The sequence below is a fragment of the Clinocottus analis genome, unplaced genomic scaffold (assembly GCF_023055335.1).
Source record: "Clinocottus analis isolate CAN_PGR_092001 unplaced genomic scaffold, fCliAna1.0.p SCAF_18, whole genome shotgun sequence".
Taxonomy (NCBI): domain Eukaryota; kingdom Metazoa; phylum Chordata; class Actinopteri; order Perciformes; family Cottidae; genus Clinocottus; species Clinocottus analis.
The window spans coordinates 15,546,042-15,560,254 of record NW_027175909.1 but is presented as its reverse complement, the minus strand read 5'-3'; the positions used below and the strand labels follow the sequence as shown (position 1 = coordinate 15,560,254).

At 45.5% G+C, this 14,213-nt stretch overlaps 3 protein-coding genes across 4 annotated transcripts in view; 1 reads left to right on the top strand and 2 right to left on the bottom strand.

Moving 5' to 3' along the window:
• Positions 1-938, bottom strand: part of dnah5l (dynein, axonemal, heavy chain 5 like) — a 32,969-nt gene extending 32,031 nt beyond the window's left edge. The window contains 2 exon segments of the mRNA XM_068581390.1: positions 65-222; positions 929-938. Coding sequence (XP_068437491.1) covers positions 65-218 — 154 coding nt within the window. The 5' untranslated portion in view covers positions 219-222; positions 929-938.
• A 430-nt stretch (positions 939-1,368) lies between these two features.
• On the bottom strand, positions 1,369-7,542 carry LOC137788491 (NLR family CARD domain-containing protein 3-like). Its single transcript, XM_068581320.1, has 8 exons — positions 7,423-7,542; positions 7,017-7,133; positions 6,801-6,892; positions 4,128-6,003; positions 3,826-3,999; positions 2,797-2,970; positions 2,324-2,497; positions 1,369-2,006 (listed from the first exon to the last, which is right to left on the bottom strand). Exons 1-8 carry the CDS (start codon positions 7,488-7,490, stop codon positions 1,997-1,999), a joined length of 2,685 nt encoding a protein of 894 aa, XP_068437421.1. The 5' UTR covers positions 7,491-7,542; the 3' UTR covers positions 1,369-1,996.
• Positions 7,543-8,665: 1,123 nt separating this feature from the next.
• On the top strand, positions 8,666-12,940 carry eci2 (enoyl-CoA delta isomerase 2). Of its 2 annotated transcripts, XM_068581364.1 has the most exons (11): positions 8,666-8,852; positions 9,428-9,480; positions 9,819-9,922; positions 10,029-10,127; positions 10,216-10,410; positions 10,599-10,668; positions 10,754-10,856; positions 11,280-11,400; positions 11,484-11,573; positions 11,745-11,888; positions 12,553-12,940. In XM_068581364.1, the coding sequence occupies exons 1-11, from the start codon at positions 8,797-8,799 to the stop codon at positions 12,706-12,708; spliced, it is 1,191 nt and encodes a 396-aa protein (XP_068437465.1). In that variant the 5' UTR covers positions 8,666-8,796; the 3' UTR covers positions 12,709-12,940. The 2 variants fall into 2 exon arrangements, with proteins under 2 accessions (XP_068437465.1, XP_068437466.1); XM_068581365.1 differs by lacking the exon at positions 8,666-8,852 and having other exon boundaries at positions 9,819-9,929.
• The last annotated feature ends 1,273 nt before the right edge of the window (positions 12,941-14,213 follow it).

Sequence of the window (14,213 nt, the reverse complement as noted above, 5' to 3'; positions counted from 1 at the left end):
CAGGTAAAAGGGGACAAAAAAAACCTAAAAATATTCAGTTTTTGAATCAACATGTTGTCTGAACCTCTGTGGACATGAAGCAGAGGAGGGCTGGGTTTGGTGCTGGCTCTTCCTCCTCCTCCTCCCTCTTCCTCCTCCGGCCCTCCTTCTGGGCTGCTCACCGGGGGAAGAACGGGCGACTGTTCCCTCTCTGCAACCTCTGACTCTGGATCTGCCATCTGACTGTCAAGACGCATTGGTATTATTTTAAAGGAGAATAGTTTATTCCATAATGTAAATAAGAACCAGGGAGCAGTATATACATGGTAGATTGACGCGTGCACGTACGTGCGCAAACCTACCAGGTATATACGACTCCAAGGTTTAACAAACCGTAAATTTTAATATCTGGTCTCGAGGATGAGGAAGTTAACGATGTCAGTTTGTGGATTATAAACTCAAAACAGCCGTTGTAAAACTAACTCCTGTATTCTATCAATATTCTCTTTTTTTCAAGAAAATGTATAAATATGCAATCAGTTGCACACAGAAACTGATTTAAGAATTATACACACAATTTATATATATATATGTATATATACATATATATATGTATATATACATATATATGTATATATATACATATATATATATATATATATGTATATATATATGTATATATATATAAATAAATAAACATATATATATATATATATATATATATATATATATATATATATAGATAGATAGATAGATAGATAAACATACATACAGTTTATATGTAATAATGCAACTTTAATTTACAAAATGCAACTAAGTAACAGTAGTAAATGGATAATAATATCAGTATTTGTATTATTATCTCTTTAACGGTTCAGACAGAAACTTTAAATCCTCACAGTGAATAACTTAAAGCTGGAAGTAAAAGAGGAGACGAATGCCGACTGACCTTCGTTCTGTTTGTCCTGCCGAGTGTGAGGACGAGTCACAGAGAGAAAGAGAGAGAGAGAGAGAGAGAGAGAGAGAGAGAGTGAGATAGAGAGAGAGAGGGAGAGAGAGAGAGAGAGAGAGAGAGAGAGAGAGAGAGAGAGAGAGAGCTGCAGTGGAATCAGGACGGACATCAAAATGTGCTTTGCAATGTAAAAGTTTGACTGTTTTCATGGTAACCCTGATAGGGAGGTGTGTGTGTGTGTGTGTGTGTGTGTGTGTGTGTGTGTGTGTGTGTGTGTGTGTGTGTGTGTGTGTGTGTGTGTGTGTCTCGGCAACAAAAAAAACACAACAGAAGACTCAATGGAGTAACCAGGAGAGACGGCGTGTTGACCAGTTGTTCCACTTTATTGAATCCATTTATAAAAGACACATACAACGCATTGTGGGTGAAATATGACACTTTACAGAAGAATGAACAATAAGAAAACATTGACATCACACTATCTCCTTGTGCATTCATGCAGCAAACGGAATATAAAAGACAATATGGGTGAAAATAACAGAAGAGCTCAAACGTATAAATCCAATAGTCACTAGAAAGAAAGATACCTCACGTTTAGATGGCCATGTGTTAACGCTGCATTCTCTCTCCCGACCACCAGGGGGCGACTTGTCTTATTGTTTTGTAAAGGGATGAAACACTAAATTGTCATGACGAGAGAAAACAAACCATGGTGTAGAGATCTTCAAGCACACTCGTGACTCCAGTAAAGAATATGATTACAGCGTTATGAATTATCCTGTAATGCAGATGGAGGTGATGTTCATGGAGCCGATGCATCAATGCAGCATAATGCATGAAACTAAGGCAGCTTTTCTTATTTGATGGAGAGAAGAAGTGAAAGAGAAAGAAACAGAATCCTGAACTCTGAACTCTCCTCCTGACGTGATCTTAACAGCGCAACACGCATGTGATCCGTCCATGAGGACGCGCTCCTCGTGACATCACAATGGAACGGACAATAGTTTGATGGATGGGACGTTGTTGACAGTACTCACCTGGTGTGTGTTTGTCAGCTCTGATCCACTAGATGGTCCTGTAGAGATGAACACAGCAGCAAGAGGGATGCAACAGGTTTAAATAACCGAAATAAAGTACAGTTTCGTAAGGTACAGTTCCTGCCCAACACTGCAGGAACCCATGACTGCATTACCAGTAGAAATACCTTGAATCCCAGTACAGGAACCTCTGTTGACTGGGCTGTGAGGGTTCTAATGTGTGTTGCTGCAATAGCAACTGGTGCTGGAGGGTTATGGAAGTAAAGGGACCCCCAAGGGAGCAACTCAGTGACCTCTATGTGTTTACTTCATTACTGGTGGAATCAGCATGGACCGACTCCAACACTCTACTGACCTCAGAGTCTCCAGTCTGCAGTGAGGACTCTTCACAAGATCAGACAGCTCCTTCACATCTGAATCCTTCAGGTTGTTGTCACTCAGGTCCAGTTCTCTCAGACTGGAGGGGTTGGACTTCAGAGCTGAAGCCAGAGAAGAACAGCTGACCTCTGACAAGCCGCAGTCCACCAACCTGAATAAAGAATAAAAGATGTAACGTTAAACGGGCTCCTGTCTAGAACGAAATTGGGATTGGCCAAAAAAAAGGGCAAATACTTTCTATGGAGTTGTCGTCCTGTTCGCCCACCAATCACAGGGATAAATATTTGGGTCAGGTGCAATGTTAGCCTTCGGAAAGGACATAGGTCACCTTGTGGACTATTCCACCCCAGCGAGGATCAGAAGAATATCAGGCTGATATTTGAAGTTCAATGTCAGCACAACTTTCACATCATATTAATCTCAGCACAGAAGTAAAGAATGGGGTCTGACCTCAGAGTCTCCAGTCTGCAGTGAGGACTCTCCAGTCCAGCAGACAGCAGCTTCACTCCTGAATCCTGCAGGTTGTTTACACTCAGGTCCAGTTCTCTCATACTGGAGGGGTTGGACTTCAGAGCTGAAGCCAGAGAAGAACAGCTGACCTCTGACATCCAGCAGTCACACATCCTGAATAAAGAATAAAAGATGAAGATCAGAATCATTTATAATCATCAGATGTGTTGAGGTTTAAATTTGTAGCTCAACATGGCGATGTCCTCGTCAATGAGCTTTCTCTTTGTCATTGTGTTCTTGTGGATCATCATCATGTCAGCACAACATTCATACAGCTGTTGATGTCCAAACAGATGAAGACCATGCTGCTGCTCTCAGTCTGGAGCAACAGGATCAATATCAGATCAGACATGAGCTTCTTCTTTGTGTATCTGGTAGCTTAGTAGCTTCATGTCTTTAACAGCAGAGGTCCCCATGTGTCTAGGTGCGTCTTCCAACAACAACCACATACCATATGTACATCCAAGAGTTAGGATTATCTCTTGAATGAACGGACACATGTTTTTTATTAAAAAATTGACTTAGCAGAGGTTTGCTACAAAGGCAAGAAATTTGTTCAGACAAACAAACCCAAAACCAGGGCAAAGCAAAGGTTGTCAGGAAAAAAGCAGCGTCAAGAAAAACATGTAAAAAAGATCAGTGGGGGAAAAAATATTGAAACGCTAGACACGGAGATACTAAGAAGCACTGGCACAGAAAAAAAACGAGCACACCAAATAAATAGGGAGGAGGAGCGGCAATAGGGAACAGGTGAAGTTGTTTATGGCAGGGAAAGGTAATCACACTGGCAACAAAACCACAAGGGCAACGGACACAATAGGCAGTGAACTACAAAATGAAACAGGAAACCAAATGTGAGTCTGGAAGCTACAAACTCTCCTATAAATTAATTCATTTCTCTACATTCTTTTCCTCGAACAAATATTCAGCATTAGGGAAATCCTGAAACCTTAGAGTCAGTGAACTGACCTCAGAACCTCCAGTCTACAGTGAGGACTCTCGAGTCCAGCACACAGCAACTCCACTCCTGAATCCTGCAGGCGCTTGTAACTCAGGTCCAGTTCTTTCAGGTAAGAGGGGTTGGACTTCAAAGCTGAGACCACAACTTCAAAGTGAATCTCTGAGAGTCGACAAGTAGAAAGGCTGTAATGACACAAATATTACAAGTTGAACACTATTTTGAGAATAAAATACATTTGATAGATTATATATTTGAAGAACTAAACTACTGATAAACACTGATTCGTGAAACTAATCACATCTGGACTCACTCAGCCTTTCTGCAGTTCCTCACAAGTGGAATCAGTCTCCGTCGTCCCTCCACTGATGTGTTGTACTTGTTCAGGTCCAACTTATCCAGAACCTCCTCTGACATCTGCAGCATGTAGCACAGAGCTGAGCACTGGATCTCTGAGAGAATCTCTTCTGATCTGTTCTCTGACTTCATGAACTCTTGGATCTCCTGATGGACTGAAAGGTCCTTCATCTCCATCAGACAGTGGAAGATGTTGATGCTTCTGTCAGGAGAGATTTGATCACTGTTCATCTCCTTCAGGTTGTTGATGGCTCTCTGGGTGGTTTCTGGACTGTTGTCTGTCTGACCCAGCAGGCCTCCTAAGAGTCTCTGGTTGGACTTCAGAGAGAGGCCATGAAGGAAGCGGACAAACAGGTCCAGGTGGCCATTTCTACTTTGGAGGGATTTCTCCATGACACTCCTCAGGAATTTCTCCAGAGATGAATCGATGTCATGATAGTCATCATAAAGATTGTCATTATCCTCTTCAGTCACAGATGAACTACTATCAAGGGATGAAGAACTATCCTTGTAATTCCAGTCATCTCCCAGGAAGTTTTCTAGTACCTTTGTCTTCCTGTGTGTGAAACAGTGGAACATGTAGACGGCAGCCAGGAACTCTTGAACACTCAGATGAACGAAGCAGTAGACGGTCTTCTGGAAGATCACACTCTCTCTCCTGAAGATCTGTGTACAGACTCCTGAGAACACAGAGGCCTCCGTGACATTGAGGCCACACTGCTCCAGGTCTTCTTGGTAGAACATGATGCTTCCTTTCTCCAGATGTTCAAACGCCAGCCTCCCCAGCTTCAGAAGAAGTTCCGCGTCAGCCTCCGTCAGCTCTTGAGGACTTGTCTCATGTCCCTCAGGGTACTTCTGCTTCTTCCTCTTGGTCTGGACCAGCAGGAAGTGTGAGTACATGTCGGTCAGGGTCTTGGGCAGCTCTCCTCTCTGGTCTGTGGTCCACATGTGGTCCAGAACTGTAGCAGTGATCCAGCAGAAGACTGGGATGAGACACATGATGTGGAGGCTCCTGGAGGTCTTGATGTGTGAGATGATGGTGCTGGACTGCTCTTCATCACTGAATATCTTCCTGAAGTACTCGTCCTTCTGGGGGTCGGTGAAGCCTCGTACTTCTGTCAGCCGGTCAACAAGAGTGGGAGGGATCTGATTGGCTGCTGCAGGTCTGGAAGTTATCCAGACGAGAGCCGAGGGAAGCAGGTTCCCCTGGATGAGGTTCGTCAGCAACACGTTGACCGACGCCTTCTGGGTGACATCACGCATGACCTCATTGTTGATGAAGTCCAGAGCAAGTCTGCTTTCATCCAGACCATCAAAGATGAACAGCAGCTTCCAGACAGAGAGCTCCTCTGCTGGGACCTTCTGTAATGTTGGATGGAACTCATGGAGCAGCTTGAGAAGACTGATCTCATCTCTGATCAAGTTCAGCTCCCTGAACGAAAGCAGCACCACCAGATCCACGTCCTGGTTCTCCAAACCCTCGGCCCAGTCCAGAGTGAACTTCTGCACCAAGAAGGTTTTTCCAACGCCAGCGACGCCGTTGGTCAGAACCACTCTAATGCGTCTTGGCTGGTCAGCTGAGGCTTTAAAGATGTCGTGGCACTTGATGGGAGTGTCATGGAGGAGCTTCTTCTTGGAGGCTGACTCCAGCTGCTTCACCTCATGTTGGGTATTAACCTCTTCACTCTGGCCCTCTGTGATGTAGAGGTCAGTGTAGATCCTGTTGAGGAGGGTTCCACTTCCTGTTTCACCACTTCCTTCAGTCACACGTTCACATCTCTTCTTCAGACTGATCTTGTGTTCATCTAAAAGCTCCTGCAGACCACAATCTGCTGAACCAGAGAAACAAGAGAACATGTGAAGAAGACTTGATATTGATTTGACTAAAACAATCAGGAAACTATCAAATGTCTGCTCCTGACCGATCCTTGCCCTGAAGACGTTTGGATGTCCCCTCTCCTAGGGACTTGCCTTACTATCTCTCACAATTATTTAGGGCCTATTGCCGAGAAGGAAGTGGGGGTCTTGGGAGCATCATTCCCCAAGTTGTCCAGCACCAGAAAGACTAAGCTGCCCAGTGATACTAAACCAGTTCCTGAAGTAGGGGTTCCAGTCTTTCAGAGATGCACTGTCTACTTTATTGGGCTCTAGAGTGTTCCCGCTTTCGCTGATGGTGTCCTGGTTGTCCACCTGATGTGCTCCACATAGCTGGTCCAACAGACTGTTGTCTGGTTGCCCTCCTGAGAGGCTTTGCTGGTTTGCCCTGTCCCCAGGCCAATTGCCTTGGATATCATGCTCAGCCTTTCAGTTCCCAGGACACTTGCTCGTCAGTTGTTGTTGTTTTTCGCTGCAAGCTTTTATGCGTGGTGTCCTGCATTTGGCCAATGATTACCTCCTTACCAAGCAGCAGCTATATCATAACAGTTTTTCATGTTTGCTGTTTAATGATCTACATGTATGTATTGTGGGTTCATATTGTCTCTCAAAGAAGAGCAGTGATGCAGAGCAGAATTGTCTACTGGAGCAGATCTTAAATGTCTCCTGTGAGACTCAACAAGAGTTTCTGTATGAGAACAACACTTCCTGTTTCCTGACATGAAGACATCAGCAGAGACATGGACGCTCTTACTCTGTACAGAGCTGCTCTCACTGGTCTGCAGTGCAGCTATGGTTCTGGTTCTGGACGTCAGCTCCTCCTCAGGAACAAGACTCCTCTTCTCTCTGTGGAGACGAGATGATCAAGTTTAATGGTCCGGGGAATCTCAAGACAACCTGGAGCTATTCATAAGTACCACATATTTAATATTCAAAGATTCAGTTATTCAGGAAGTAAAAGTTCTCTTACTTTTTGTCTGAGGGTCCAGGTTCATTACTGAAGAGTATAGGATGATCTTTGGACTGATCACTCTTCATGGACAGACAAATGGATCCTGGAGACTCGGCTCTCTGTCTGGACTGAACTCTGCAAACATGAAGAGGGTTTTTTTCAGAATGAATCTTTGATAACAACAAAGACATTAAAGTAGATCTGAACACACAAACTACTGTTACTGCAGATGTGTAGAAGGCTTTAAAGTGTGTATCAGTGCTCTTAGATGACATCACAGCTTTTCTAGGTGACTGACAGCTGTCACTGAGATGAAGAGGAAGACCCTCAAACTCAACTCTAAATCTCTAAATGTACAGAAAACATTGTCAGAGGAACAGGAAGTGAACATGAGTCCTGAATGAGTTAGTAGAAGTTCTCTTACTTTGTGTCTGAGGGTCCAGCTTCATTCCTGAAGAGTATAGGATGATCTTTGGAGTGATCACTCTTCATGGACAGACAGATGGATCCTGGAGACTCTGCTCTGTCCTCCTCTTCCTCCTCTTCATTCCTGAAGAGTATAGGATGATCTTTGGAGCGATCACTCTTCAAGGACAGACAGATGGATCCTGGAGACTCTGCTCTGTCCTCCTCTTCGTCACAACCACTCATCTTCTGATCCGAAGTCAGTCTGAGAGATAAACAGGAACACTGTGAGCTCACGACACAAGAATCAAGACGAACAAGTTTGTCACACCCTACAACACCAAATTGTAGAAATCTCCAGCTTTTTTCCGAGTCTCTTTGTATCCACAGACGTTAATTCTAACATTTCTCTCCTCGACAGTCCTCAGGGAGAAAAAAAAGAAAAGGGGATTCATAGACATTAAAACTATGAAATGTTGGATCGACATTAAAACTATGAATTGTTGAATCAACACTCACTCTGCTTTAGCTTCCAGCTGGTCTCCTTCTTATGCATCCACTCTGAATGGAGTCTGAACTTTATGACAACACTTGAGTGTTCTTTCTTTGTTCTCATGTAACTGGATCACATCTTCGCTGTGGCTCCACCCCTTTTCATTTACAGGAAATCAGTTATGTTCTTGTAGAAATGTGGGTAGGTGTGAGTAGAAGTGTGGATGTCTGTTCATGAGTCTCTGAATTAAAATGAGTTTTGGTCAAAAGGTCTTCATATTTTTTAAATCACGAACACACACAAACAAATATATATATATATATACACAAACCAGTATATTTTTTAAATATTATATATAAGGAGAGAGAGAGAGAGCGCCATTCACATTCACACCAGCTCAAGCCCTAAAGACTCTCACACTTAACCAGTTCGCGGCTCACGTCAGTGAGTCCCTGAGGGTTCAGGGCTTGAGGGTTTAGGGTGGAGATGACTTGATTCCAGCTCTTTCGAACGAGCCTATCATCGTTGACCACGTGTGCATGACGTCAGAGCAAGTCGGCATCTAACCGGAAACAAATCTAACCGGCATGCATTGCGCGCCGATCGCCGGGGATTGTTTATGCGCAGAGCTCTTCTCCAACCAGCACTACTGTGCGGAAGACGCGCTCGTGCTCTCGACGCCGATTGGCCGAGCTCACGCACAGAGAGGCGGGTCTTTGCGTCGTTTTGTTTTTAAGCGTGCGGTCTCATTGGTGCGGACGATCTCTCGCTGCCGGGCAACCAATGGGCGAGCAGAGCGGTGCAGAGTGGGCGGGGCCCCGCGGGATACACTCGCCGCTTTCTCGTCCCCGTTCCCCGAACACTGCGTCCTGCCTCTGGACCTCCGTCTCCCGCTAGCGAATGGCGGCCGTTGCCCTGAAGCTGTCCGCTCCCTGGCGCTGCGTGCAGCTCAGAAGGTGAGAGGACGTCATTGTCACCTGCCTCGGGGAGAGGTAGAGTCCTTAACGTCGAGTTGTGAGCGCTGTGACCTTTGCTCCAGAGCCACGGAGCAAGGGTCCGTTGGAGCGGTGACGTCACCAGCTCAGTCACCAGGGTTATTCATGATAAAGCTGGAAGAGTCTTGTAAAGTTTTATTTTCATGTGTTCATGACGTTCATTTAGTTTGAAATAATGAATATACTTTTAAAAGTAAGAGGCTTAAAATATAAGCAGGCATACATACAGGCATCTCAATAAATGTTTATTCTTTTAATCAAACTATTGTCTCTCATTCATTTGTGTCATTTAAGGTATAATGTATGCTTTGAAACCCTCATTGTTGGTTTAAGTACTACCTTTCATCACTTTTTACAGTTAACACACAGATTTCACTCCATGTTTGTTCATGGACATTTGGTTTAAAGTCATGAAGATCCATCGGTCACAATGTGTCTGAACCCGGCTTCATTCATTGCGTTCTCCAGCCTCTTGAAGCGTTCTCCTCTGGTTGTGTAACTGGTGTCTATCGGGTTCTGGTTCTGTGGTTCTCCAGGTTCTCCAGCGTCCCCGGTCTGAAGTTCCACACCTCGGCCTCCCCCCTGTTGGGTGAGTCCTGCACTGCCTCCTGGTTCATGTCTACAGGTTTAGAACCACGAGGAAGAGTTTGAGGGTTTATTTACCCAAATATATTTTAAAAAGGAAGACTAACAAAAGTAAACGCATGAGGGTCCTTTAGGGTACTGGTACTTTAGGGTCCTGGTACTTTAGGGTACTGATGCCTTGTGAAGAACAGTCTGGTTGTAACCTCAGTTGTTTTGACCTCCAGCAGTATTTAAATACTTTCCGGTATTCAGATACTTTCTGGTATTCAAGTGCTGCCGACAGACAGAACCAAGCCCGTGGAACAGCAGAACCTTACCCTTTAGACCCGGTCCTGTGTGCAGGTGCGACGGTGGAGCAGTTCGAGCAGGCCAAGAGCCGCCTGTCCTCGCTGAAGGAGGACCCGGGCAACGAGGCCAAGCTGAGGATCTATGCTCTGTTCAAACAGGTCAAAGGTCACTGGGGCTTTTATTGTGAAGGGTCGCCTCCTCCCTTTTAAAGAGACAGGCGCGTGTCCTTCCAGCTTTTGAAGTTTATTTCTCCTCTTCCTGCAGGCCACTCAGGGTCCCTGCAACACCCCCAAACCCGGCATGTTGGACTTCGTCAACAAGGTGAAGTGGGACGCGTGGAGGTCTCTGGGCTCAGTGTCTCAGGTAGGACCCCGTCGGCTCACCTGGGCACACCTGGGCACACCTGGGCCAGCGGGTCAGACACCTGAACTGGTTTGTGTCCCTTCAACAGGATGAAGCCCGGCAGCAGTACTGCGACCTGATTGGCTCCCTGGTGGCCGCAGAAGGTGGGAGCTCCGCCCAGGTGGCCGCGACGCATGCTGGGAGCGGGACGACGACGTACGAGACGATATTGGTCACCACGGAGGATAACGTCACCACCATCACCCTGAACCGGCCGGCCAAGAAAAACGCCATCACGCCTCAGGTGAAATATTTCTTAAAGGCTCAGAGACACTACCTCTTTAGTCCACAGGGAGCGCCAGAACCAACACTAAATTAAAGTTTCTTTTAATAACTTTAAAAATGTTGTATTTGTTTTATGACGAGGTGGATTATTTATTATTATTTGTACGCAAACATGTTTGTTCTAACGTTCCATTTCTTTTCTTTCAGATGTACAACGAGATCATGGCAGCTCTGGATCAGGCAGCGAACGACGACTCAGTCATCACCGTCTTTACTGGTACGTGTACACACACACACACATACACAGACACACACATATACACACACACACACTTTTCTTATGTATCATTTCACTACTTTAGGTGCCGGTGATTTCTACTGCAGTGGGAACGACTTGTCCAACTTCACCAACATTCCCGAGGGAGGGGTGGAGGCGATGGCACAGCAGGGCGGAGACCTGCTCAGGTGAGCTCTGATTGGCTCACCTGGTCCCGAGGCTCAGGTGAGCGCTGATTGGCTCACCTGGTCCCGTGTCTGGACCTGATGGGGGTTTTCTTTAGTCTTGGATCACGTTCAGTCCGAGCCAGCAGCTGTTGAAGCCCTCGTTGTCAGCAGGTTATCACCTGTCCGACGCTCCTTGAACACATCGCGAATCACGCTTTGCTGAATAAAAAAACATTAGGATTTTAAAATTGTATTTGAATAAATATGTCGTTTGGATTATTAATAAAATGTTTTAAGCTCTATATTATTATAGATATTATATTACTTTATTAGTAGCTATTTAAGATTATTATTAATTTCTGTTTTAATATAAATATTTATACTAATTTAACATCATCTTGCATTATAACAGTAATAACAATAATAACAATCTTTTCCTCACAGGAAGTACGTGAAGGCCTACATCGACTTCCCCAAGCCGCTGGTCGCCGTGGTGAACGGACCGGCGGTAGGAATCTCTGTCACGGTGTTGGGACTGTTTGACCTGGTGTACGCTACGGACCAGGTACTTATACACACATATACACACACACACACATAAGTGTCTGAGACATTCATATTTATGCATCATGTGTTTTCTCCCTTCAGGCCTCTTTCCACACTCCCTTCAGTCAGCTGGGTCAGAGCGCAGAGGGATGCTCCTCCTACACCTTCCCCAAGATCATGGGTCCTGCCAAGGTACACACACACACACCCACCTACATACACACACACACTCACCTATAGACACACACACACTTGCAGACACACACCTGCAGACACACACACACACCTACAGACAGACAGAAACACACCTGCGGGCAGACCTTGTGATTGGTTGATCAATGTGCTTCCCCCACCCCCCTCCAGGCCAATGAGATGCTGCTGTTCAACAAGAAGCTGTCGGCGGTTCAGGCCTGTGAATTCGGTCTGGTGACGGAGGTTTTCCCCGACAGCAGCTTCCAGTCAGAGGTCTGGACCAGACTGAAGGCCTACGCCAAGCTGCCCCCCAACGTAAACACACACGCACACACACACATTGCCATCTTTCCCGCGTTCCTTGAACACATCGTGACGACCGAACGCTTCAGTCAGGAAAAAAAAGCACCGAAATGAAGCTTAGAATTAAACTGCATCATAACTGTTACTGAGAGTCGTGTGTGTGCTGGTGATGGACTTGAGAGCAGCTGTTGCTTCATAGACACAGGCCACTGGTTAACATGGTGACTGGTCACCAGGGCTGGATCTTAAGACTGGAACAATGATGACGTGAAAACTGAGCTAGCTATCATAAAATGCCCAATTGGGCAAATGAACTCCAGACTTTAGTCAACGTTTTAAACTTCAAATCATGTCTCTACGTTAAAGTATGTTGAGTCACTACGGGAACAAAGATGAGTGTTTTTGTTGCTCTCTTCGCGACTAAACCCCATTCAAGTCAATGGGACAATCTCTCGCAGTTTTTCGCGTTTTTCAGGAAAACGGCGAGTCAAATCTCTTAGAAAAGTCGTGGCCATCGATTCCCCATCAGGACGCAGGTTTTGATGTATTTTGACGCGTGTGCTGGCAACGCCGCGGGAGCAGATACTCGCCAAATTTTAGTGGGACTCTGGTTATGACTATAAAGCCTGAACACTGAATACTCGACCATGTCCTAATGTCTCTCTCTCTCCCTCAGTCCCTGTCCTTCTCTAAACAGCTGATCCGCTCGGTGGACAAGCCCCGCCTCCACGCGGTGAACGATGCCGAGGTCGAGCGCCTGAAGGAGCGCTGGACGTCAGACGAGTGTTTCAACGCCGTCATGAGTTTCTTCCAGGCCAAGGCCAAGCTGTGAGACAGGAGTGTGTGTGTGTCAGTAGTGTGTGTGTGTGTGTGTGTGTCGATAGTTACAGTGCCTTCAACACTTTGTAACATCTTTCAGAAGATTAAACTAATGATTCAAAGTTGTGTTTCTTGTTGTTTTCTCACTTCTGGAAATCTCAAGTTTTTATTCTTTATTAATTTGTCTTCATTGATTATTTCACGGAGAAGAAGCTGAACAATTAAAATGTACATTTGGTAAAATATTCCGTGTTTCCTGGAGTTCTTGAATGCATCTTTTCTCACATTTTCTGAAGGAAAACTGAGGGCTTGTAGTTTCACAGCTGTTCCACCAGGTGGAGGCACTCACCTGTTCATCCTCTTCATCAGTCTGTCCATCCTCTTCATCAGTCTGTCCATCCTCTTCATCAGTGTGTTATCCTCTTCATCAGTCTGTTCATCCTCTTCATCAGTCTGTCCATCCTCTTCATTATGAGGAACAATTTGAAAGCAGATGAAGACGATCACAGATTAAACTCAAGTGTATTTCATGTTTTCTGGTAGAAACTCTTTTACATAAAGTGTCTTTCTGTCCAGAGGCGGATCCTTCCTGAGTTATTGAATCTAACTGTAAACCTAAAGCAATATTCACTTTGTTATTTAATGTCGTCACAATCAGAGTTATAAACATAAGCAAATAAGACAATCGCACGCCGCCGGAAGAAACTGATTCTAAACCCGGTATAAATACTACCACTGTGTGTAAATACACATACTGTATAAATACTACCACTGTGTGTAAATACACATACTGTATAAATACTGTGTACAAATATTCAGTCGCAGTCATCAGAAACTGACGTTGATCATGTGACGCTTCAGAGGAAAGACATCTCTGAAACATTTCCTTGCGTTCTCTCTCCTCGTGTCCTCTCTCCTCGAATGGTTTCCTTGATGCAAGTGAGGGAGACAGGGATCAGGTGAGAGACTTGGGACGCCCCCAGGTGTTCCTCTCAGACGGGACGTCCTGCTGCTCAGAGGATCTCTGCTGCCCTCTGGTGGTGGACGGGGTGGCCACCAGGGGGCGGCAGGGAGCCCGGGAACGACAGAGCGGCTACAACGAGGTTTGTCACATAACCACAGGCGTCCATCTTTGGCGTTTGGCTCCTCTTTTTGAGGACAAGGCTCTTTACCTGAGGCCTAAAGGTTCCTCTTCAAGATGGAGGAGGACATTGAGATGTGTTGTGAGGCCTAAAGGTTCCTCTTCAAGATGGAGGAGGACATTGAGATGTGTTGTGAGGCCTCAAGGTTCCTCTTCAGGAGGACATTGAGATGTGTTGTGAGGATTCGTTCCTCTGCAGCTGCTCTTCACAGGAGGAAGAGTCTCGTATTCCCAGTTTTCAATCCAGCGGAACGTTTTCTGGGACGAGCGTCAGGGGAGCGATGAGTCAGGATGCGGTCGCGTCCTGGGAAGAGGAGGCGTGTCCTCCGTGAAACACGAGACAGGTGTCTGGAAAAAACCTGCTGCCAGGTCTGCCT